Below are 23,361 nucleotides of genomic sequence, written 5' to 3' on the forward strand. Positions count from 1 at the left end.
CAAGATTTGTGCTGTTTTCATTTCCCACCTATCTTCACAGGCTTCCCTCTAACACCTGTCTCACAATCTTCTTCCAGCCCCTGGAAGAAGCACAGCCTGGCACAATCAAAGATCTGTTTTACAGGCAGCTCTAGCACTGGGTCACAGACATAGGAATTGCTGGGAGAAGGCACTATCCACTCTATGCCCTGAGTTCTTAAAAAAAAAAAAAAAAAGGTGAAGCTGGGCATGGTGGCTCACGCCTATAATCCCAGGACTTTGGGAGGCTGAGGCAGGCAGATCACGAGGTCAGGGGATTGAGACCATCCTGGCTAACACAGTGAAACCCCATCGCTACTAAAAATACAAAAAAAAAAATTAGCCAGGCGTGGTGGCGGGTGCCTGTAGTCCTAGCTATTTGGGAAGCTGAGGCAGGAGAATGGTGTGAACCCAGGAGGCAGAGCTTGCAGTAAGCCAAGGTCGCGCCACTGCACACTCCAGCCTGGGCGACAGAGCGAAACTCCATCTCAAAAAAAAAAAAAAAAAGTGGGGGGCCTCAGCAAGCTGCTCAGTACAGCCCCCAAGCCTAAAATTCCTGATCTCCCACTTAGATTGCAGAAACCTCTACAACCCCATTCTCCAGTGAAGTGGCTTCATTGTCAGTTCTCAAATTTGTTCTTCCCCCTGCCTGACCTGGCACTGGGAGTTGCATAGTATTCATGGAAGCATATTCAATATTAGGACAGCTAACAACACTTCTGTAGCACCTTCTGTGTGCCAGGCACTGCTGAGACCAGCTCGGTCGGGGAGACCTTAACCCAGCAGTGCTAGAGGAATTTAAGACACACACAGAAATATAGAGGTGTGGAGTGGGAAATCAGGGGTCTCACAGCCTTCAGAGCTGAGAGCCTGGAACAGAGATTTACCCACATGTTTATTGACAGCAAGTCAGTGATAAGCATTGTTTTTATAGATTATAGATTAACTAAAAGTATTCCTTATGGGAAACAAAGGGATGAGCCAAAATAAAGAGATGGGCTCTGGCTGGTTATCTGCAGCAGGAACATGTCCTTAAGGCACAGATCGCTCATGCTATTGTTTATGGTTTAAGAATACCTTTAAGCGGTTTTCTGCCCTGGGTGGGCCATGTGTTCCTTGCCCTCATTCCGGTGAAGCCACAACCTTCCAGCGTGGGCGTCATGGCCATCATGAACATGTCACAGTGCCCCAGAGATTTTGTTTATGGCCAGTTTTGGGGCCAGTTTATGGCCAGATTTTGGGGGCCTGTTCCCAACATGTCCCCCTTATTTGATTTGCAAAGCGATAAAAGCAAAGGCAGCTTTGTCACGGTGAGCTACTTGCAGGAGTTGGGATCTGCATCTGTGGACTATACAAAGACAAACAACACAAATTAAAAGCACAAGCATCATTGAAATCACAGAGCTTCCAAGTGTTTTTACCCATTTTAATGGGTTACTAGCTGCTAATATGTCTGCAGCTCCTTCAAGCACTCCACTTCCTGGCATTAAGGTCAGGTGTGCCTGGGATGCCTTAAATATTTGTTCTTTTAATTTTGCAATATCCAAAGACAAGTTTGTAGAGTGTCCTTCTAGATGCTTTTTTATTCTTTCCCAAATTTTGATCTTATTGAGAGCTATTAATGGTTTCCACAAATCCTTGTGTTTAGCTCCTACAACAGGCCATATCATTTGAGGCTAAGGTGCCACTATACTGCCATGCTTCCAGATAATAGGAACTCTTGCCATACTTCTTATCATTTCTACCATCTGACCGTTTTGTTCAGACCAGCTGAACATAGTGTGGCTGTGGCATGCAGACTGAGAGGTGTAATTCAAGCTAAACATCCCCTTAGGGGACCAATTAATAATGATTCCATAGGAATCGTTGCACAGCCCTGCTGCCTGTTCTGCAATGCAATCTTCCTAAACAAGTACGTTCATTTTTTCTAACTGGGTCCAATCCTGTTTACAAATAGGTTTTTGAAGGTGGTATGCCTCAGTTATAGGAGCAGATTTATTATGGTAAATACTGAGATCAGAAAGCATGTGTAACTGTGTCATAGAGTGATTACATCCAGACATTATTGCCAGCCAAGATTGATAAATATGCCCAATAAGTATAATTGTTCTCTGTGTCAGCCCTTGTTGAAGAAATACTCATGGCAATGGTGATCACTGCTATCATAGCTACCATTAAATTACTCATTGTGACTGGTTGTCCCACTTTCCTCAGGTTTTCTTCCACCATCTGTGACAGCTTCTTGATCTGTCCCCAGGTGGGTGGCTGTGTTCGACGGGTGTTGCTTGTGACAGTTGGGGTCCTCCTCAGCATCAGTCTTGACATGGCTGCAAGTAGGGGGTCCTCGGGATCCTCCCAGAATCTCTTCCTCAGCATCTGGCTCATGATAAGGTTTCAGGTGTCTTGATGATATCCAAATCAGCTGTTGATTTTAGCCTGGAGAAACACAAGCATAACCTCTACCCCAAGTTTATTATTTTACCTATTTCCCAACTTTCTCTTATCAGATCTCTCCACCAAACCAGTTGTTCTGCTTCTGTCTTTGCAGCTGGTTTCTGTAGATGCTGTTCTGCTGCTGATAACATCTGGCCTTTGGGCAGGCTCAAAAAATTTAAAGTTAATAATGCTAGATTCAGTTGCATCTGTGGTGTTCCATATTCCCTGTTTTCCCCCCACTGCTTTTGCAACTGCTGTTTTAGGGAGAGATTCATTATTTCCACTATGGCTTGTCCTTGAGAATTATATGGGATACCAGTAATGTGTTTAATATTCCATATAGAGAAAAATGTAGCTTTAGATTGGCTAGTATAGCCTGGGGCATTATCTGTTAACCATTTTAAAGGTATAGGTCTGGAGGTTTAACAATGGCCGCCATCAAAAATGAGATTCTAAACCATGGTGGGAACTTCTGTCTTTTCACTTGAAGCGGTTTTTTTAAACCTTGCAAATGTTTTCTAGTCCCACACCAGGGACATACCTCATTTCATGCATCATATTTGACTGTGAGGTCTATATAATTGTTCTGGAATTAGAACTTGTGCTCCCCATTGTTGTAATAAATCTCTTCCCCATAAATTTATAGGTACAGAAGTTACAACTGGTTGAATAGTCCCAGGTTGTCCATTGGGCCCTTCACAATGCAAAACAGAACTACTTTGATACACTTCAGGGGCTTTGCCAACTCCAACTATGTTAAATTGAGCAGGTTGAATTGGCCAAGCGGACGGCCAGTGCTGTAGAGAAATGATTGAAATGTCTGCTCCTATATCTACCAAACCTTTAAATTTCTTTCTCTGAATAGTTATTTCACAGGTAGGATGTTTATCGGTAATTTTATTTACCCAATAAGCTGCTTTGCCTTGTTTATTTGTGCTTCCAAATCCTCCTGTTTGTTTAATTTCACTTTTCCCCATTCCCACATATGACACAATCAGGAGCTGTGCTATGCACTCTCCTGGCTCTGCTTTCCAGGGAACAGAAGTAGATATAACAATTTGAATTTCCCCATTGGAATCTGAATCAATGACTCCTGTTCGTATTTGTACCCCTTTTAAATTTAAACTAGACCTTCCTAGAAGTAATCCTATCGTCCCCGCTGGCAAGGGTCAACCGTCTGTTGGGAACCTTTTGCGGGAGTTCCCCAGGCAGAAGGTTCACAGCTTTTGCGCAGCATAAATCTACTGCGGCACTACCGGCTGTGGCAGGGACAGACACTGTACAGGGGTGAGGGAATGGCCTGAGCCAGAAATGTCCCGGTTTGGAACGGAGCCTGGGACGCGCCCCTCACGGCGTTTCCTAAAATCGGGTTCCAATCTTTATCAAACTCAGAGTGACGCTGATTAGCCCAATGTTTTCCTTTTTTACATTTTGGACATATTTCAGGCTCAGCAGTTTTCTTTTTTCCCCTATCTGGCGGCCTGACTCGCTGATTTTTTCTACATTCTTTTTTTAGTATGACCATGCTTCCCACAGTTAAAACAAGCTCCAGGAAATGGAGTATTTCCTTTATCCACTCTTGGTCCTGCCATTGCCTGTGCCAACAAAGTAGCTTTATGCAGATTACCTCTGATACCATCACAGGTCTTGATACAATCAACTAAATGTACTTCCCCTCTAACAGGTCACAGAGCAGCCTGGCAATCAGGATTAGCATTGTCGAAAGCTAATAACCGCAACACTATATACTGAGCAGCCAAATCTGCAATCACCTTTTTAAGAGACTCCTGTAACTGAGCTATAAAATCCACGTACGGTTCTTTTGGTCCCTGCTTTACAACACTAAAGGAAGGGTATTGTTCTCCACATGAAGTGATTTTTTTCCCAAGCTCTAATGCACACTCCTCTAAGCTGTTCCATGGCATCATCCTATATGACCACTTGTGCATCTAAACCAGCCCAGCCGCTGACCCAGAAAAGTTGGTCTGCAGTTATATTAATATGAGGTTGGGACTGGGCGTTGCGAGCAGCCTGAATGGAAGCTTCATCTGCCCACCAAGTTTTAAATTGTAAGAACTGAGCAGGAGTTAGACAAGCTCTAGAAGGAGCATCCCAGTCAGTAGGAATCATCCGACTGGAAACAGCAACATTCTTTAACAGTCCCATTACAAAAGGAGAACCTGGTCCATACTGATTAATAGCCTATTTAAATTCTTTGAGTAATTTAAAAGGAAAAGGCTCAAATGTAGCTATAATGTTGATCTAGGGGGTGTATTCTCACAGGCAACTGTCAAAGCCTCTAAATCACCCTCTCGTCTAGCTTGCTGAATTCCTGCCTGAATAGAACTGAGAGCAGTCGCTCGAGGTGCTGCTTGAAGAGTCACTGGGGCAACTACTTTTCACCCAGTGACCTCTGGAAAAGAAAGATCTGGAGAGTCAGGCCACTCTTTTTCTTCAAAATAATAATGATGGGTGCAGAAGGGTAGGGATGAACCTCTCCCTCCTTTGCCACTTTAGCTTTAGCTGGCAAACAAACCTGCTCTGTTACTTCTTCTGTTACTTCATTATACTCTCCTTCCTCATCATCAGTGTGAAAAGGTTCCAAGGTGGAACGAACCACAGCCCACACTTGTCCCACTGTTACCCTGATGCGTCTGAGCTCCCCTTCTTACTCACCACGGGGATTGTTTTAAGAGTACTCGGGTGTCCTCCAGCTTAGTTCCACGTTCTCCAACTGTTGCTCCGGCGACACTTAGACCTGGATTCGAGCCCCCACATATGGGCACCACTTGCCAAGACCAGCTCAGTCGGGGAGACCCTAACCCAGTGGCACCAGAGGAATTAAAGACATGCACACAGAAATATAGGGGTGTGGAGTGGGAAATCAGGGGTCCCACAGCCTTCAGAGCTGAGAGCCTCGAATAGAGATTTACCCACGTATTTATTGACAGCAAGTTGGTGATAAGCGTTGTTTTTATAGATTATAGATTAACTAAAAGTATTCCTTACGGGAAACAGGGATGGGCCGAAATAAAGGGAGGGGCTCTGACTAGTTATCTGCAGCAGGAGCATGTCCTTAAGGCACAGATCACTCAAGCTATTGTTGGTGGTTTAAGAACGACTTTAAGCGGTTTTCCACCCTGGGTGGGCCAGGTGTTCCTTGCCCTCATTCCGGTAACCCCATAACCTTCCAGTGTGGGCAACACGGCCATCACGAACATGTCACACTGCCGCAGAGACTTTGCTTATGGCCAGTTTTGGGGCCAGTTTATGGCCAGATTTTGGGGACCTATTCCCAACAAGGCACTGTTCTAAGCACATACCTAACAACCCTTTGGGGGAATTACCATTTTACAGATGAAGTAACAAAGGCACAGAGAGGTCAAGTAATTTGTCCAAAGCTTCACAGTTAGTAAACAATAGAGCTAAGGGTTAAAGTGATAAAACTGCAAAGACATGTCTTTCATAGTAGTATAGACATCTAGAACTGCAAGGACCTTAGAAGTCACCTATTCTGCTGGGCGCAGTGGCTCATGCCTGTAATTCCAGCACTTTGGGAGGCCAAGGAGGGCGGATCACCTGAGGTCGGGAGTTCAAGACCAGCCTGACCAACATGGCGAAACCCCTTCTCTACAAAAATACAAAAATTTGCCAGGCATGATGGCAGGTGCCTATAATCCCAGCTATTTAGGAGAATCACTTGAACTCGGGAGGCAGAGGTTGCAGTGGGCCGAGATCGTGCCATTGCCCTCCAGCCTGGGGGACAGAGCAAGACTCTGTCTCGAAAATAAATAAATAAAAAGTCACCTATTCTGTGTTTCTCAAACTTAAAAGTGCCTTTGAATCACCTGGAGATCTTGTTAAAATGCAGATTGTCACTCAGCAAGTCTGTAGTAGCCTCAAGATTTTGTTTTCCTTACAAGCTCCTGGGTAATGCTGATGCTGCCGGTCTGTGGACTACAGCTTAGAGTAGCAAGGTCTTAGCTTAAATTCATCTGAAATCAACTTTGGAGAGTAATCAGGAAAACAGTGCAATGATCTCACATGAGTCAGGGGCATCAGCTTAGGATAACTTCTGTGCAATCTGGATCAGGCTGAGGGGATGTATAACCTAAGGTGGGTAGTATGGTAGTCTTTACCCAGAAAAAAGGGAACAAACTTCAACAAATAAAATGGAATTATTGGGAACTCCCTCAAAGGAAAAAACTAGAAGAGGAAACACCAAGTGTTCTCAGGAAATGTCAGTGACCAGCCAGAATGTGTAAAAATCTAAAGGTCAGAGTGGAACAGAGGTTAGAACAAAGTTAGCAGTGGAGTATATTGTACTTTAAAACACAGCCGGCCAGGCGCGGTGGCTCACACTTTGGGAGGCCGAAGTGGGCAGATCACCTGAGGTCAGCAGTTTGAGACCAGCCAGACCAACATGGTGAAACCCCATCTCTACTAAAAATACAAAAATTAGCTGGGCATAGTGGCCCATGCCTGTAATTCCAGCTACTCAGGAAGCTGAGGCGGGAGAATCACTTGAACCTGGGAGGCTGAGGTTGCAGTGAGCTGAGATCATGCCACTGCACTCCAGCCTGGGCGACAGAGTGAGACTCCGTCTCAAAAAAATAATAATAAAATAAATAAAATTTAAAAATTTAAAAATAATAATAAAATACAGCCAAATCCTTAGCTTCTTAAATAGCATATGATAACTGAATACCATCAGAAGCAGCATAGCACAGGTATTAAACACATAGTAGACTCGAGCCAGAGGTGCCTCTCAGTTGCTTCATCTGTAAAATGGAAATGCCTACACTTTACAGTCTTGTTGGGAAGATTAAACGAGTCAGTGGAATAAAGCACTCAGAACTATGCCTGGCACCGAATAACCATTTAATACATGTTAGCTATCATCACCTTTCCACTTTATAATGATTACAGTAGGCCCTGTAAGCGTATATTACATATTGCTGACTCTACAGTTTAAAAGGAACATGAGCAATGTAAATAAAATCTAGGAGAGAAAGAAAATAGATTTAAAAATAAATCCCTCCAGCTAAGAGGCAGGGAACTGGAGTTCCAGGCACCTTTCTGGTATCTAAATGCACAGGGACAAGAAAGTGTTAGCCTTAAAAATTATTTTTATTAATTAGAATAAAATTGGGCTGCATGCCCTTCAGCTCCAGATAACTGATGAAATAGTTAACACATTATAATCTTTTTATTTTAAAATAAAACACAGATACAGAAAACCATCTAAAACAAAGGTATGGCTGAATAAACTTTCATAAAGTGAACACCTTTGGAACACTACCCAGGGAAAGAAACAGAACTTTGCCAGACACCAACCCAGCCCCGCCCCGCCCCGACCCTGTTGCCCATCTCTATCATAGCCACCCCTTCCTGCCATAGTGGATACTATGGTGAGTAATAATTACTTCTTTGCTTTTTTTTATAGTTTGATCACCTAAATGTAGATCCTTAGACACTATAGTTTAGCTTTGCTCCCATTTAAAATTTTTTTCGTATGTCTTTCAAGTCTCTATCAGTCTACAGATTCCCCCTCCATTCCTTTCTTTTCCTTCAATTTACCCATTGACGAATCCAGACCCAGATATTCAGTGTCTAAATGCATTAACTCACTAGGGATTGCAAAACAGCCATATTTGAGTTGTCATAACAGTTGCAATAATTTTATAAAATGGACACTTCTATTTCATTACTCTGTGGTATCGTTTATATAGGAACAGCAAGATAACTGCTTAATTCTTTATTTACCATCTTCAAAATAATGATTTGATTTCCTATTATCCTTCGGAAAAGGTAACCAGTTAGTTACACACAAACATTATGAACGCATGGATTTAAACATACTTAGTGTTTATTAAATTGACCTTATTAAATGTTCAAATTGTCCCACATTTGGCTATGGAAGCTAGGCCAAAAAGAGCTGAGTCCTTTTGACATGGTACATACTCCTTGCTTCCTGGCTATCTGGTATAAGTTGCTCCATGCTCATCGTGTTCATTTCCTTCCCCAAACCTGGAATCAGCTTTTTCTCTAAGAAGCTCTGGCTTCTTTCAGGGGGAAATGGCATTTTAAGACCACAATCTGGATGCTAGGAGTGTTCATTGATATTGGATTGGTCATTGTTTCTAGATCTTTTTGGTGGATAGCGACAGAAGATAAAACCTCATGAACTCATACTGATATGTTCTATTCAAAATCAGGGCTAAAGGGTTTTCTGGTGTTTTCTTGAAACATGGTCTTGCTTTGTTGCCCAGGCTGTAATGCAGGAGCATGATCACAGCTCACTGCAGCCTCAAATTCCTGGGCTCAAATGATCCTCTTGCCTCAGCCCTCCCGAGTAGCTACAGGTGCAAGCCCCAACACCTGGCTAATTTTTTTTTTTTTTTTTTTTTTTTTTTAGAGATGGGGTCTCACTATGTTGCCCAGGCTGGTCTTGAACTCCTGGTTTCAAGCAATCCACCTGCCTCAGCCTCTCAAAGTGCTGGGATTACACGTGTGAGCCACTAACCCGGGCCACTAAAGGGTATTTACTTATATTACATCTATAGCTCCTACCCTACACGCAGAAAAATCTGATTCTTACAGGCACAAGACATGAGAGTATTAGAACATCCCATAATTACTTAGTGGCTTTCTAGTCAACACATTTTAAGTCCCTAGGTAAATTATTAGCACACTCTCCATTTCCATTGACACAGAGAATACTATAAGGCAATGTTCAAACACATGTATGAGCATCAGTCACTTCCAAAAACGGAACTGTCCCAGGAGCTCTGTGTGGTCACCAAGCTGGGGACTGCAGTAGAAGAGAGGAGGACAGGGTTAGCTAGAGAATGAAAACGCTCCTTTCCTTCTCTCCTCACCAGCCCAGCCTGCCCTCTAGTGGAGATGCTAATGAGCAGGAAACAGGCCAAGACAGGTCAGGCAGGAAGTCAACTAGCTGACATTTACTTAGCAATTACCAGAAATTGTCCTAAAATGGGTGCTGAAGTTAGAAAAACCTCTCTGTGGCTTTAAGTGACTTTAAGTGCAACTGGAGAGAGTAGAGGTTGCCCAAATGAAAAATGCTTCACAAACTGTAACCAAGCAACGTACCAAATTTCAAAATCGAGACAGCATAGGCAAAATTGAGTCTATCAAAATGACTTCACCATAATTATTTTTAAAGATATGCCATTTTATTTATTTCAATAGACACATTGTATACCCTAAGATATAAATGCTGTTACACATCCTGAAAAACATTACAGGTCATAGTGAGATAATCAAGTTCATAGGCTTAAAAATCTTTTACATGAGGCCGGGCATGGTGGCTCACACCTGTAATCCCAGCACTTTGGGAGGCCTAGGCGGTCAGATCATGAGGTCAGGAGATCGAGACTATCCTGGCTAACATGGTGAAACCCCGTCTCTACTAAGAAAAATACAAAAAATTAGCCGGGCGTGGTGGTGGGCGCCTGTAGTCCCAGGTACTCCGGAGGCTGAGGCAGGAGAATAGCATGAACCCGGGAGGCGGAGCGTGCAGTGAGCCGAGATTGGGCCACTGCACTCCAGCCTGGGCGACAGAGCAAGACTCCATCTCAAAAAAAAAAAAAAAAACTTTTATACGCAAAAAAATTAAACAATGAATCCAGTGATGAATCTTATATTCTTTCCCATTTGATGTGAAGGAGGACTCAATTTGGTCATAAAACCTCAGTTATTTTAACATTTACCATGACTTTTAAATGTTTTATTCAATAATGTACAAGTTCCATATTACAAAAGTGTGAATTAAAAGATTTTATTCAGGTTTAAACTAATCTGTAAGAAGAAGAGAAAAGAGAATTAAAAAATGAATTGTTAAGGAGATAAGTGTAACAGAAGTTTTTTGTTCATTTTTCTGGACCTCAGGTGCTATAGTTGTATTAATCATAATCCTTTGTAGAAACTACACCTTTGTCACCAGTTCATGCAAGCCTTCTCCACTTTGTTTAATGATGTAATGAGCTGGGTATTATTATACTTTTTTTTTTTTTTCTTTGAGACGGGGTCTCATTCTCGCCCAGGCTGGATGAAGTGCAGTGGCACAATCATGGCTCACTGCAGCCTTGACCAGACTCAGGTGATCCTTCCACCTCAGCATCCTGGGTAGCCAAGACTACAGGCCCAGCTCAATTTTGTTTTCGTATTTTTTGTAGAGACGGGGTTTCGTCACGTTGCCCAGGATGATCTCAAATTCCTGTGGTCAAGCGAGCTGCCCGCCTCAGCCTCCCAAAGTACTGGGATTACAGGTGTGAGCTACCACGCCTATTATACTTTCTAATGAAAAACTGAAACCACATCGTTTTTGCATCTATTACATGTCACCAGAAGAAATGATTATCTTTTTTTTTTAACTTGACAATGTTGTTTGCACATTTTCTCATGGTATAAAAATAGAAGGCTACAACAAACCTATACCAGGAATAGGTACCTTGAAAAAAAAATTGAAGACTATAACACCATTTTAATAGCTACCTGGTATTTCTGTGTCTATACTACATGGACCATAATTTATTTAACCAATCCCATATTGCAAGATATTTAGATCTTTGTTTCCAGTGTTCCACTTTAATCAATAATTGCTATGTAGAACATAAATTTTTATGCGTGTCCGGCCTAGATTTCTGGAAGCAGTATTACTGGGTCAAAGTGCAAGGCTGTGAGGAAGGGAGTTTTGTAAAGACAGCTTCCCTCTGATAAGAAATTCTCCTGGGAAGGTGCAGAGGTAAAAATAAACAAGGTATTTATTGGCATATTTGCTTGGCAGAAGTATCAAAAAATGAGGTTACTAAAAATAGACAACCAGGTTTGGAAGTTTGTATTTGAAACAATGAACAATAGTTAGCCATTTGTTGATTTTCTTTTTTTAGAGACAGGCATTAGCTCTATCCCCAGGCTGGAGTACAGTGGAGCAATCATGGCTCACTGCAGCCTCCACCTCATGGGCTCAAGATTCCCTCCTTCATCCTTCCCAAGTAAGTTGGGACCATAGGCACGCGCCACGATGGCCGGCTATTTTTCTTCTTTTTGTAGACTGGGTCTCACTATGTTGCCCAGGCTGGCCTTGAACTCCTGGCCACAAATGATCCTCCTCCTCGACCTCCCACAGTGCTGGAATTACAGTCGTAAGCCACCGCGCCCAGCTCACTTGTCGGTTAAGCACTAAATGCTGTTAGCGGAGGATTCTTCAGCAGATCAACTACCGGAAGAGGCATAGGTGTTTTTTTGTTTGGTTGGTTGATTGTTGTTTTTTGTGTGTGTGACGGAGTTTCGCTCTTGTAGCGCAGGCTGGAGTGCAGTGGCCTGATCTCGGCTCAATGCAACCTCCGCCTCCCAGGTTCAAGCGATTCTCTTGCCTCAGCCTCTCGAGTGGCTGGGATTACAGGCGCATGCCACCACACCCGGCTTTTTTTTTTTTTTTAGTGACGGGGTTTCACTGTGTTGGCCAGGCTGGTCTCGAACTCCTGACCTCAGGTGATCCACCCGCCTTGGCCTCCCAAAGTGCTGGGATTACAGGCGTGAGCCACCGCGCCCGGCCAATTTTTTAAAAATGATTCCGTCACATTCTGAGAGAACGCAGATAAAATCAATCAATAAATAAAGATCCCGATTTTCCAGGCTGGATAACCCAGAAACCACGGAATCCTAAAGTCTCAATAAACGTTAAAGCACAGATAGTAAGTAATCTGGCAATAGAGGACGGGCGCCCAGCAGACCGCCTACATAATCAGTGGAGCCGAGTGCAAGATGAAAATGCCAGGCACTTGCTTTAAAATTACTAATAATTTCAAGACCGTTAACACTAGAACATTAAACCAAGCATTCAGGACCCTTCTAAGCGCAGAGGCCATCAAAGCTAGCCCTGGTGACAAGCTCAGGTCTCCGAGTCTGGAGACTAGGAGACGTCGCCCGAAAGCTGGCCAAACCCTCGCCCTCACTGGGAGAGGCCCCAGGAGGGCCCAAGAAGGCCACAAGCCCTCGCTCCCATCCCTGCCCTCAGGAGCGGGCGGAGGGAAGCTCGCAGCTTTCCCAAGGAAGTGCAGGCCGCAGGGACTGAAGTTCAGCTCGGACCCTGGGCCTCTGAGCCCGAGACAGCAAGGTCATTCAACCCACACGTCTCCACCCAGCCAGGGCGAGGATCACGGATGTGGTTAAGTCCCGGCCTTGGCCTCAGGCTTGTTACTCATAAACCCGCAGGAGGGGGCAGGAGGGGGCAGGAGGGGGCAGGAGGGGGCAGGAGGGGGCAGGAGGGGGCAGGAGGCGGCGCGCGCGCACCCTGGACCCGCGGCCGGGGGCGGAGAAGCACTGCGAGGACAGAGGGACTAGGGAAGGTCTGCAAATCCCGGAGGGCCAAGGGAGCGTCTAAGGGGACAGCGGAACCGGAAAAGCTTTGAGAGAAAGACGTGTGTATTAGGGAACGTCTGCAAAGACCGCGGCGGAAAACCAGGGATTGTCTTAAAAAATTGCCAGACCGGATAAAGGGAGGTCTAAAAGGGGACCGTCCCAAGAGCAAGGTTTCCAAAAGCTAAGCCCGGAAGGACGGTGTGGAGGCCTACTGGGACGCCGGGCACCCCTTAGGGCAGAACCGACTGGAGCGCGGCCAGCGACAGGAGAACGGCTCCAGCCCCACAGAGGAAGCAGTGGGGAGAAAGAGGAGGCCCTTGGGCACTGTCTGAAAAGTGCGATGCCAAATGATCTTTAGGGACAGACAGTAAATTGTATCCCTTGCTAAAATACCTCTCGGTAGCGAACCACCAATGGTTTCTTTTTTAAGCCCCGCCTCTCAGCCGTTACGTCTAGTTCGGCTATCTCTGATCCAGGAAGCTGCCAGTTCCCACTTACTCCTCCCCAACAAGAGCTAACAGCCTTCCTTGGGTGCGCACTTTCTCCTCCCCTCAGGCCCCTCGCGCATTCTCCCGCCTACCTATCAATCATCGTTCTCCGCTGTCCAGTTGGCTGGCCAAGGGGGCGGGGCCGTCGTGTGACGTTTGCAGCCCGCCAGACGAGAAGCCGCGAGATGCGTGACGAGCGAAGCGCGTGACGGAGGAGCGGGTGGCCAACGCAGTGGCGGCAGTCGGTGTAAACAAGGCCTCGCGCCGCTGCGCGTCCTGCGACTGCTCCTGGCTGGTGGGTGGTCTCGCGTGGGGCGGTAACCGCCGGCTTCAGTGGGAGGTGCTTCTCGGCTTCCTCCCCCTCTTGGCGTACACACCCCCGGCGCACCACGTGGGCGTGAGGCAAGGAAGGAGGGGTGTTAGGCTAAATTCTATTTTCATTGGCTATCACCGCTGCCGGCTTTCGTAAGGGGGCACTCTGATTGGTCGATAAGGTGGGGGCGTCGAGGGTCTTTGAGTCCTAAGGCTTCTAATTGGTTAGATGAGATAAGCTAGTGAAGCGCTTTCTTCCGCGAGGGATTTCGATTGGTCAGTCAGAGAGGTTACCTGGAAATCCAACACCGCCCAACACCCCTCCCGTTCCCGAGTCCAGGGACTTCGATAGGTGAGTTTGGTGTAGAAAACAAATCTTTCTTCAGTTGGTGAGCTAGGGTAGCGCACTACGGTTCACTCTTGCTTTCTTTGCTTCACAGGATTGGGGAAGGTTTGTGTTCCCGACGCCTTGGTAGTTGGCATAGGCTAAAGAAAAGGGATCTCAGCCCCGAGGAAGGGTCACCCTCCTAGAGATAGCTACTACCCCGTCTCAGGAGACCCTGGTATTTCTAGAGCACGCTTTGCTTTCACCAAACCCAAGGAGGTGACAGGAGGAGCCCCCGCACAGGACCTAAGGATGCTGTGACCAGAAGATGGGATCACGGAACAGCAGCAGTGCAGGATCCGGGTCCGGAGACCCCTCCGAGGGCTTGACCCGAAGAGGGGCTGGCCTGCGTCGGAGTGAGGAAGAGGAAGAAGAGGATGAAGATGTGGATCTGGCCCAGGTACTGGCCTATCTCCTCCGCAGGTAACTTACCCTCTGGTGTGACCCCCACCAGGTGCTACCACAGTGCCTTGATCCCAACTCCAGGCAGGAAAATTACAGAGGTTAGGAAATGGGATTCGCTCAGGACAGCTGTTCTGTTTGAGCTGAACAGCCTTTCCCTGCTGTGCACCCATGGCACTCAGCTCCATACCCAGTAAGAGTGGTTCTTACCTAGGGAGGATCACAAAGAGGACCTGCTCATGTGTTTGAGGGGCTATTCAAGGGAGCCTCTCTCTGTGACTACACAAATATAATCTATTTTCCAAGTAAGCTTGAAAAAAAAAGGGGGGGGTCCTGGTGGGAAAGGAGTGATGTAAGGGGTGAAGAGATGGGAAGGGAGTGTTGAACTTTTTAGTAAGGCAGTTGACACATGATATGAGGCCGCTTCGATTTACTTGAAAAACAAGTTTAATTTGCCCTGACTCTAACCTGTTCTTGAGGAAAGAATGCCTTGAAGGGAGAGACCACCTGGAATTGACTGGAAAAGAGTGCAGCTGGCTTTCTTTCTTTGCTTATGGCTCTTTGAGGAGAAGATGAGCTTGGGGGTCCCTTCAGAATATTGTATTCTTTTTTGTTTGTGTTTTGTGTTGTTTTTAGTAGACATAGACAGGGCTCACTGTGTTCCCCAGTCTGGAGAACAGGCTATTCACAGGGGTGATCAAGTGCACACCACAGCCTGCAACTCCTGGGCTCAAGCAATCCTTGCCTCCCAGGTAGCTAAGACTACAGTTGCACACACCACCTCACCAAGCTTAGAATATTGTCTTCTGTGGTGGACTTCTCAGGCAGAGGCTCAGAAGGAAATGCTGTGAGAATGTTTAGCTCGTTGGGAGGTCAACTTAGTAGGTCATGTCCACAGCGTATTGGTCTTGCTCTTGCTCTAAGGAAATGATGTTAGAATGTTTAGCTCGCTGGGAGGTCAACTTAGTAGGTCACGTCCACAGCATGTTGGTCTTGCTCTTGCTGTAAGAGTAAGACTGACTTTCCTGCTGTGTTTTATAGGAGACCAAAAATAACAGCCAAGGTCTAGTCAGCCTCAAACCTCAAAATGAGTACCAAGTGGTCTAAGAGCTAGATAGCCATTGACTCTGAATTTGGTTGGTTTGGGGGAAGAAGTCCCCTCCTTTATAATGGGGGTCTCTCCACAGAGGCCAAGTGAGGTTGGTGCAGGGAGGAGGTGCAGCAAATTTACAATTCATTCAGGCCCTCTTGGACTCAGAGGAAGAGAATGACAGAGCTTGGGATGGTCGTCTTGGGGATCGATATAACCCACCTGGTAAGAGGAAAAGTCCCTAATGTTGGAAGACTTTTACTAGAAAACCTTTTAGTGATATTTTGAATGATAGGTTACATTGAAAGAAGGTACGATAATTTAAAGAATAAGGAGTCCTTACAGCCCCAGTATATTCAGCCACAGGGGTGGGCTTGGGTACAGTTGTGCTAACTGTCCTCTGAGGCTGGAAGACCTAGGATGAAACTTCTCCTTGGTTCTCACAGTGGATGCTACCCCTGACACCCGGGAGCTGGAATGCAATGAGATCAAGACACAAGTGGAACTGGCCACAGGGCAGCTGGGGCTTAGGCGGGCCGCCCAGAAGCACAGCTTTCCTCGAATGTTGCACCAGGTAGGCCTCTCCACCTCCCAGCCTGGCAGCAGGCCTGCCAAAGCAGCCAGAAGCTCTGCCAGCCCCAGTGAAAAAGGAAGTCAACTTTCCAAGGAAGAAGCCTCAAGGGCTGGGGCTGGAGGGTTAACCAGCCTTCATCAGAGTTCTGTGGAACAGACTATGATGTGTTGTGTCCATTTCTATAACAAGAGCAATATCTTTGGACAAGGGGGCTTGATATGGCTGAAGTGGCCCTCTATTTCTGCTAGCAATATTCCCCAATCCTTTCCATTTAGAGAGAACGGGGCCTCTGCCACCGGGGAAGCTTCTCCCTTGGAGAACAGTCTCGAGTGATATCTCAGTGAGTATGGGGCTCGGTGAAGAGACTCTAAGGGTCAGATAGGTCTTATCTCCTAAACTTTGAAGGGGTAGGTGTTAAAGGAGCCTCAGAGATATTAAAGGTTAGGTTAAATGGGGTTGAAACTTTGAGAGTAAACGAAGTAGAAAAGTGTAGAAAATTGTAGAAATTTAGAGGATGGTGGAATGGTTGAAAGACGGGATTGCACTCACAGCCAAAAGGGAAGAATGACTGTTCTGATATTCCAGCTCTGTTAGGATTCTGCTAATTGGGACACTCCTTATCCTGAGCACCCCTTACCCTCACTTTCTCTCTCCTTCCCTAGCTTCTTGCCCAATGATCTGGGCTTCACTGATAGCTACTCTCAGAAGGCTTTCTGTGGCATCTACAGCAAAGATGGTCAGATATTCATGTCTGCTTGCCAAGGTACCAGACCCTGGTCCTATAAACTGTCTTTTCCTGGAACATGGGACGTTCACCCTGACTGAGGCTAGAAAGCCACAGACGGGGAGCTCAGACCTGGCTTAAGGATGCTTAGCCAGAGCATGTTTCCCATGATAAAGAGAAGACTCCACAGGTACACTGAGTGGGTGACGTCTAATCTAGGAAAGTTACAAGGAAAGTGTCCCGTAATTCTGCCTCATCTTTACTTATACAGACCAGACAATCCGACTGTATGACTGCCGGTATGGCCGTTTCCGTAAATTCAAGAGCATCAAGGCCCGCGATGTAGGCTGGAGCGTCTTGGATGTGGCCTTCACCCCTGATGGGAGCCACTTCCTCTACTCCAGCTGGTCTGATTACAGTGAGTATACACCAGGCTTCCACTGACTCTCCAGCCTGGGACCTGAGGTTTCCATGTGCCTGTCCCCTCTGAGCCAGGATCCCTCACTTTGTCCTGGGAAAATCACTCCCAAAGTGCTCCAGTACCCTTGTCCCCTGTTTGATCTCTTCCCTAGCTTCACTTCCACTCTCCTTCCCCCATCCCTGAAAGATACTTGTTTTTCTTGCTTCTCTTAGTTCATATCTGCAATATCTATGGTGAGGGAGATACACACACTGCCCTGGATCTCAGGTACTGGCTTCCCTTTCTGGTCAGACTCATCAGAAACTTCTCAAGGGAAGCTCTTTGGGAGCAAACCTCTTGAGTTGGAAGTTCTGCTTAGGGGAAAAAGTATACTGGTGGGTCTGTGTGCATTCCTGGGAGGGAAGCACCATCTTGTCAGCCAGAGGACTGGGTAAAATAGATGGTTGCAGGATGATTTCTGGGTTCTCACTGAGCATCTGCATTGTGGTGCATGTTAGCCAGACTTCTTTTTTCCCCTGGGGTTGTGCCTTAACAACCGTTGTCAGATTCTATGTAGATTAACAAAAGCTGAAGGGAAGTCCACCTAACCCAGCTCCTTCTTTGCTTTTAGACCAGATGAGCGTCGCTTTGCTGTCTTCTCCATTGCTGTCTCCTCAGATGGACGAGAAGTACTAGGAGGGTAAGTGCTTGTGGGGTATGTTTCCCTCAATAACAAGATGGGGGTTCTGCCAGAGATGAGCTCTGCTGTTACACAGATGGCACTGGCAGCTGCAGAGAACAACCAGACCTTCTCCAAGGTCAGGATTTACAAGTTGCTTCACCCCTGGCTCTCCATTTCCCCAGCACGAGATGGGAGGTGTCAAGCCTCCTTGAAACACAGCTAACTCTTCCCCCACTTCCTGTATAAAGAGAGCAAAGGGCTTGACCCAGAGCAGGATTTCTCAGTGGAACTCCCTAGAGCATATACCACATTGGTCCTCTCGATCATGGCTCCAGGACCCTCCTTTATCCCTTCCCTTTCAGGGCCAATGATGGCTGCCTGTATGTCTTTGACCGAGAACAGAACCGGCGCACCCTTCAGGTATGGCTCCTGAGATAGAGCCTCTGCCTCCTGGTTTTTGGCTTATTATAAGACCTAGAAAGAGGTCTTATATCCTGGCCTCCTTTTCGCCTAGATTGAGTCCCATGAGGATGATGTGAATGCAGTGGCCTTTGCTGATATAAGCTCCCAAATCCTGTTCTCTGGGGGAGACGATGCCATCTGCAAAGTGTGGGATCGACGTACCATGCGGGAGGATGACCCCAAGCCTGTGGGTGCACTGGCTGGACACCAGGATGGCATCACCTTCATTGACAGCAAGGTGGGCCAGAAGGCAGGACTGTACAGCCAGGCCACTAAGGTTCTGGTTGCCCAGGAGGGCACAAAAGCGGACTGGTGTGGGAATTTGACAAGCTCCTTATTAACCAAGGTTTGTAAGAGTTGGAGTTTAGGGAACGGGTTCAAGCCAGGGAACATGAATTCCATCTGTACTCACCAGTCCTCAAGGAGCAGGGCAGGGCTTTCCATACAAGAAAAATGGAAGACCGGTCAGGTACGGTGGCTCACACCTGTAATCCTAGCACTTTGGGAGGCTGAGGTGGGAGGATCACTTGAGCTCAGGAGTTCCAGACCAGCCTGTGAAACCTAGCGAGACCTCATCTCTATTTATTTAAAACAACAACAACAAAAAAAAACTAAGGCCAGGTGCCGTGGCTCACGCCTGTAATCTCAGCACTTTGGGAGGCTGAGGCGGGCGGAACACGAGGTCAGGAGATCGAGACCATCCTGGCTAACATGGTGAAACCCCGTGTCTACTAAACATACAAAAAAATTAGCTGGGCGTGGTGGCAGTTGCCTGTAGTCCCATCTACTCAAGAGGCTGAGGCAGGAGAATGGCGTGAACCCGGGAGGCGGAGCTTGCAGTGAGCCGAGATCACGCCACTATACTCCAGCCTGGGTGACAGAGCAAGACTCCGTCTCAAAAAAAAAAAAAATTAATTAAAAATTTAAAAAGGAAAAATGGAAGACAATCTGATTCAGGCTAGAATAGGAAAGCCAGCTAGTAGCCTGGGCAAGGAAAGGAAAACCTAGCCAGGTGGTAGGATCTGAGGCAGAACGCTGGAAATGAGTTCACCTGGATGAAGAGAGGCAAGTAAAGCCAGAGGCCAGAGTTGTTCTGCTCAACTAGAGAACGGGAACTAGACTGACAGGCGCCGACATTTGCAAGCTCTGATGCTTCACTATCCACCTTTGGATTCATAGGGTGATGCCCGGTATCTGATCTCCAACTCTAAAGACCAGACCATCAAACTCTGGGATATCCGACGCTTTTCCAGCCGGGAAGGCATGGAAGCCTCACGCCAGGCTGCCACACAGCAAAACTGGGACTATCGCTGGCAGCAAGTGCCCAAAAAAGGTGAGACTGGAAGTACAGGCACAGTGGATTTGTCTGTAGCCTGGGAGCCCTGGAGGACCTCCCCCTCAGCCCTCTTTGCCAGGCATTAACTCTTTATTTGCTAAATCATGGATGGAATGGCCAGAGGTTCCTAGGATTGGGGCCTGGGTGGGGGTCACTCAGAATCAACCAATAACAAAAGTATTTGAGTGTAATGATTAACCAGCAGGGCCATATTGGAGACTGTCCACTGACTATTAGGTGGAGAAAGAGCCACCACTTGAAGGTTGGAAAGGCATTTGTCTCTGGACATCGAACCTTGCTCAGGACTGGTGGTACGAAACAATCCCAAAGCAGATTTCCTAACCTAGGGCTTACTCTGCATCCCTATCCAGCCTGGCGGAAGCTGAAGCTCCCAGGGGACAGCTCCTTGATGACCTACCGGGGCCACGGAGTGCTGCACACCCTCATCCGCTGCCGGTTCTCCCCCATTCATAGCACCGGCCAGCAGTTCATCTACAGTGGCTGCTCCACCGGCAAAGTGGTTGGTAAGGATTGTGTCAGAACAGGGGGCCTCAGGAAGGGCAGGAATGACTCCTTGCCATTCCACCTATAATGACCAGTGACCACCTTAAAAAGCCCAGTGACAGCTACAGGTAAAATCAAACTTAGCTTGGAGGCTTAAACAGAGAAATAGAAACCATTCTATTTTTCAGTGTTTTAAATTAAGAAAAGGAACATAGAATTCTAGACAGTAAATATAATAGATTGCCAAAAATATAGTTGGTTCTGTTTTTCAGCCAGTCAAGAAAGAGGTTGCAGATGAAAGGTAGGAGGGAACAGAGACAAAATGACACAGGAAGATGGTAGCAAGTAGTAAGGGGACATGCAGTCGCTGAAGCAGAAAAGCACAGAAAGAAATAAGCTGGGCGCAGTGCTTCATGCCTGTAACCCCAGTGCTTTGGGAGGCCAATGAGGGCAGATCACTTGAGCCCAGGAGTTTGAGACCAGCCAGGGCAACATGGAGAAACCTCATCTCTACAAAAAATGGCTGGACGTGATGGCACAGGCCTGTAGTCCCAGCTACTTGGGAGGCTAGGGTGGGAGAATCACCTGAGCCCAGGAGGTCGAGACTGCAGTGAGCCATGATTGTGCCACCACACTTCAGCCGGAGTGACAGAGTGAGAAACTGTCAAAAAAAAAAAAAAGGTCGGGCACGCTCGCTCACACCTGTAATCCCAGCACTGTGGGAGGCCGAGGCAGGCGGATCACCTGAGGTCAGGGGTTTGAGATCAGCCTGGCCAACATGGTGAAGCCCCATCTCTACTAAAAATACAAAAATTAACCAGGTATGGTGGCAGGCGCCGGTAATCACAAGCTACTTGGGAGGCTGAGGCAGGAGAATCGCTTGAACCCGGGAGGCAGAAGTTGCAGTGAGCCAAGATCGCGCCATGGCACTCTAGCCTGGGCAACAAGAGCGAGACTCTGTCTCAAAAAAAAGAAAAAAAAAAACAGAAGCACAGCTGCAAATACAAGGAGCCTAAGGCAGTGCTGTCCCTAAAGAGACACTCACAGTCCCATGACAAAAGAAAGATGCACGCTGTCCAGATAAGGTGCAGCAGGTGCACACACCCCTAGACAGCTCGTTGTTCACTTTTGTGGTGCCTTCCATATCTTACTAAAATCTTTAAAGCCACTGCATTTTCTTAACTGTAGCCCCTGTGAAATTTAGCTAAGGGCCAGAAATACCCACACCACTAAACCATACCCTCAACCCAAGGTATGGAAAGGAACAGGGATAGAAGCAGAAATAACACAGTCTTCTGGTGTGGGCTTTGCTCCCATGGGAACATGGGAAGTTGCCTGAGAGGCAGGTCAGTAGTGCTACTCACGGGGAGGTGAAGGATAGTTTAGAGGTCTTGTGGTGGTCCCTCTCCACTCTTGCCTGTCCTGGACAGTGTACGACCTTCTAAGTGGCCACATTGTGAAGAAGCTGACCAACCACAAGGCCTGTGTGCGTGACGTCAGTTGGCACCCCTTTGAAGAGAAGATTGTCAGCAGTTCGGTGAGGTTGCAGGGGTTGCAGGTGCTGGCACATGTCTGGGGCTTGGACTTGGGTGGGGGCAGCACGTCCTGACTACTTGCCACCCTCTGCCCTGCAGTGGGACGGGAACCTGCGTCTGTGGCAGTACCGCCAGGCTGAGTACTTCCAGGATGACATGCCAGAATCTGAGGAATGTGCCAGCGCCCCTGCCCCAGTGCCCCGATCCTCTACACCCTTTTCCTCACCCCAGTAGGTCCGACCTCCAGCCCCATATAGGGTGAACCTCTTGATAGGCTCTCTGCCTCCTCCTCCCTTTCTCCCTTGTGGGGAATGTTTGGAGGAATCACTGGCATTGGATGGGGAGAAACATAAGCCTGGGCTCTGAGCCTCAGCTGAGCCCTGGAAGATCTTCCCCATGGGGCAGAGTGGTCTCCTTACGTGCTCACACCCAGTCAGCTTGGGTCCCTATCTCTGGCCAGAGTTTGGCAGGACTGCCATTATCTGGGGTGTGGCCTCTGCCAGCAAGAGAGGTGTCCTGGGTGTTTTTAATCATGTTTGAATGTTAGGGGTTGGATCCTGGAGTAGACGCCTGAGGCCACATCTGAACAGACCTGTCAGCCAGGCCTGCCAGGTCTTCACGTTGAGGATTCAACTGGCCAATCACAGGACAGGTGTCCTGGCCTTTCTTCCTGAGGTTTCTAGGGGAGGGGCATGGGTAAGGGCGTTTGCTCAGCACCCTTCTGGGGTGGGGATTATGTCTGCTGTCATGTCTGGGTCTTTAGGGTAGGACAGGATGTGGTATGAGAGGCAGGAGTCTCCACAAGGCTTCATGTGGCCCCTCATAGGGCAGGCCCTGCCCTCCGGGAAGGTCCCTTCATGCTGGAGGCACACAGCTTTAAGGAAGTAGGTTGAAGTAGGACTCCTTCGTCCTCTCACTGGCTTTGGCTCCCTCAATAAACTGTGTGGGAACCTGGCTCAGTGTCTGTCTCTCTCTCTCACTTTCTGTTTTTCCTATCTGAGGTCTTTCATCTTCTCACTTCAGGAAAACACAGTTTCAACAGAGTCTTCAGATGCGATCCTGTGTAGGAGAAAATACCCTTCTGGTGCCCCATGAAAAAGGGAAATACCAAAAACATTTGTTCACTGAGCCTTGCAGTAGGTGCTCCCTCACCAATTTCAGAAGCTTCCCTGCAAGTAGATATCCAGGAGCACACTTTCCGTTAGAGCCTGGTAATACCCATATCACCTCTGCTCTGAGGCTGGGCCTGCAGCTGTGCAGTCTTTGGAAGAGGCAGCCCATGAATGCAGAGCCTGAGAGAAGCAAGTCGGCCCTAACGTCAGGCCCCAGTGGGCGCCTCACACTCAGAACCTCATACCCCAGAGCAAACCGATGATCAGGGAGAGGGCTAGAGCTCACACCCAGCTCTGAATAGATCTTCCCTGATGACATTTCATGCCCTCTAAGGCAGTTTTTAAACGAAGGTACACACATCCAGGGGTATTGACAGGCTTTCACAGCAAGGGTACCTATTTCATGGCAAAATAGGCAGTTTTAAAAGAATAAACAAGCTAGGCGTGGTGGCTCACGCCTGTAATCCTAGCACTTTGGGAAGCCAAAGCTGATGGATCGCTTGAGCCCAGGAGTT

The 23,361-nt window shown here is 47.2% G+C and overlaps 1 protein-coding gene across 12 annotated transcripts; it reads left to right on the forward strand.

The window, feature by feature from the left end:
- The first annotated feature begins 13,458 nt into the window (after positions 1-13,458).
- On the forward strand, positions 13,459-22,688 carry DCAF11 (DDB1 and CUL4 associated factor 11). 12 transcript variants are annotated; one of them, NM_001132863.1, is given in 16 exon segments: positions 13,920-13,992; positions 14,081-14,448; positions 15,615-15,742; positions 15,964-16,091; positions 16,367-16,431; positions 16,754-16,854; positions 17,087-17,233; positions 17,449-17,503; positions 17,847-17,915; positions 18,260-18,317; positions 18,412-18,597; positions 19,539-19,692; positions 20,067-20,219; positions 21,630-21,736; positions 21,834-21,953; positions 21,955-22,688. In NM_001132863.1, coding segments are annotated over 15 exon segments (1,668 nt in total). In that variant the 5' UTR covers positions 13,920-13,992; positions 14,081-14,293; the 3' UTR covers positions 21,997-22,688.
- Positions 22,689-23,361: the final 673 nt, after the last annotated feature.

The sequence above is a fragment of the Pongo abelii genome, chromosome 15, assembly GCF_028885655.2.
Source record: "Pongo abelii isolate AG06213 chromosome 15, NHGRI_mPonAbe1-v2.0_pri, whole genome shotgun sequence".
Classification (NCBI taxonomy): domain Eukaryota; kingdom Metazoa; phylum Chordata; class Mammalia; order Primates; family Hominidae; genus Pongo; species Pongo abelii.

Excerpts from the sequence above, each read along its gene's own strand:
- DCAF11 (XM_054529799.2), top strand. The coding sequence starts at position 14,294 with ATGGGATCACGGAACAGCAGCAGTGCAGGATCCGGGTCCGGAGACCCC. Across the intron at positions 15,743-15,963 it reads GGATCGATATAACCCACCTG|TGGATGCTACCCCTGACACC; the intron begins GTAAGAGGAAAA and ends TGGTTCTCACAG. Across the intron at positions 19,693-20,066 it reads GCAGCAAGTGCCCAAAAAAG|CCTGGCGGAAGCTGAAGCTC; the intron begins GTGAGACTGGAA and ends ATCCCTATCCAG.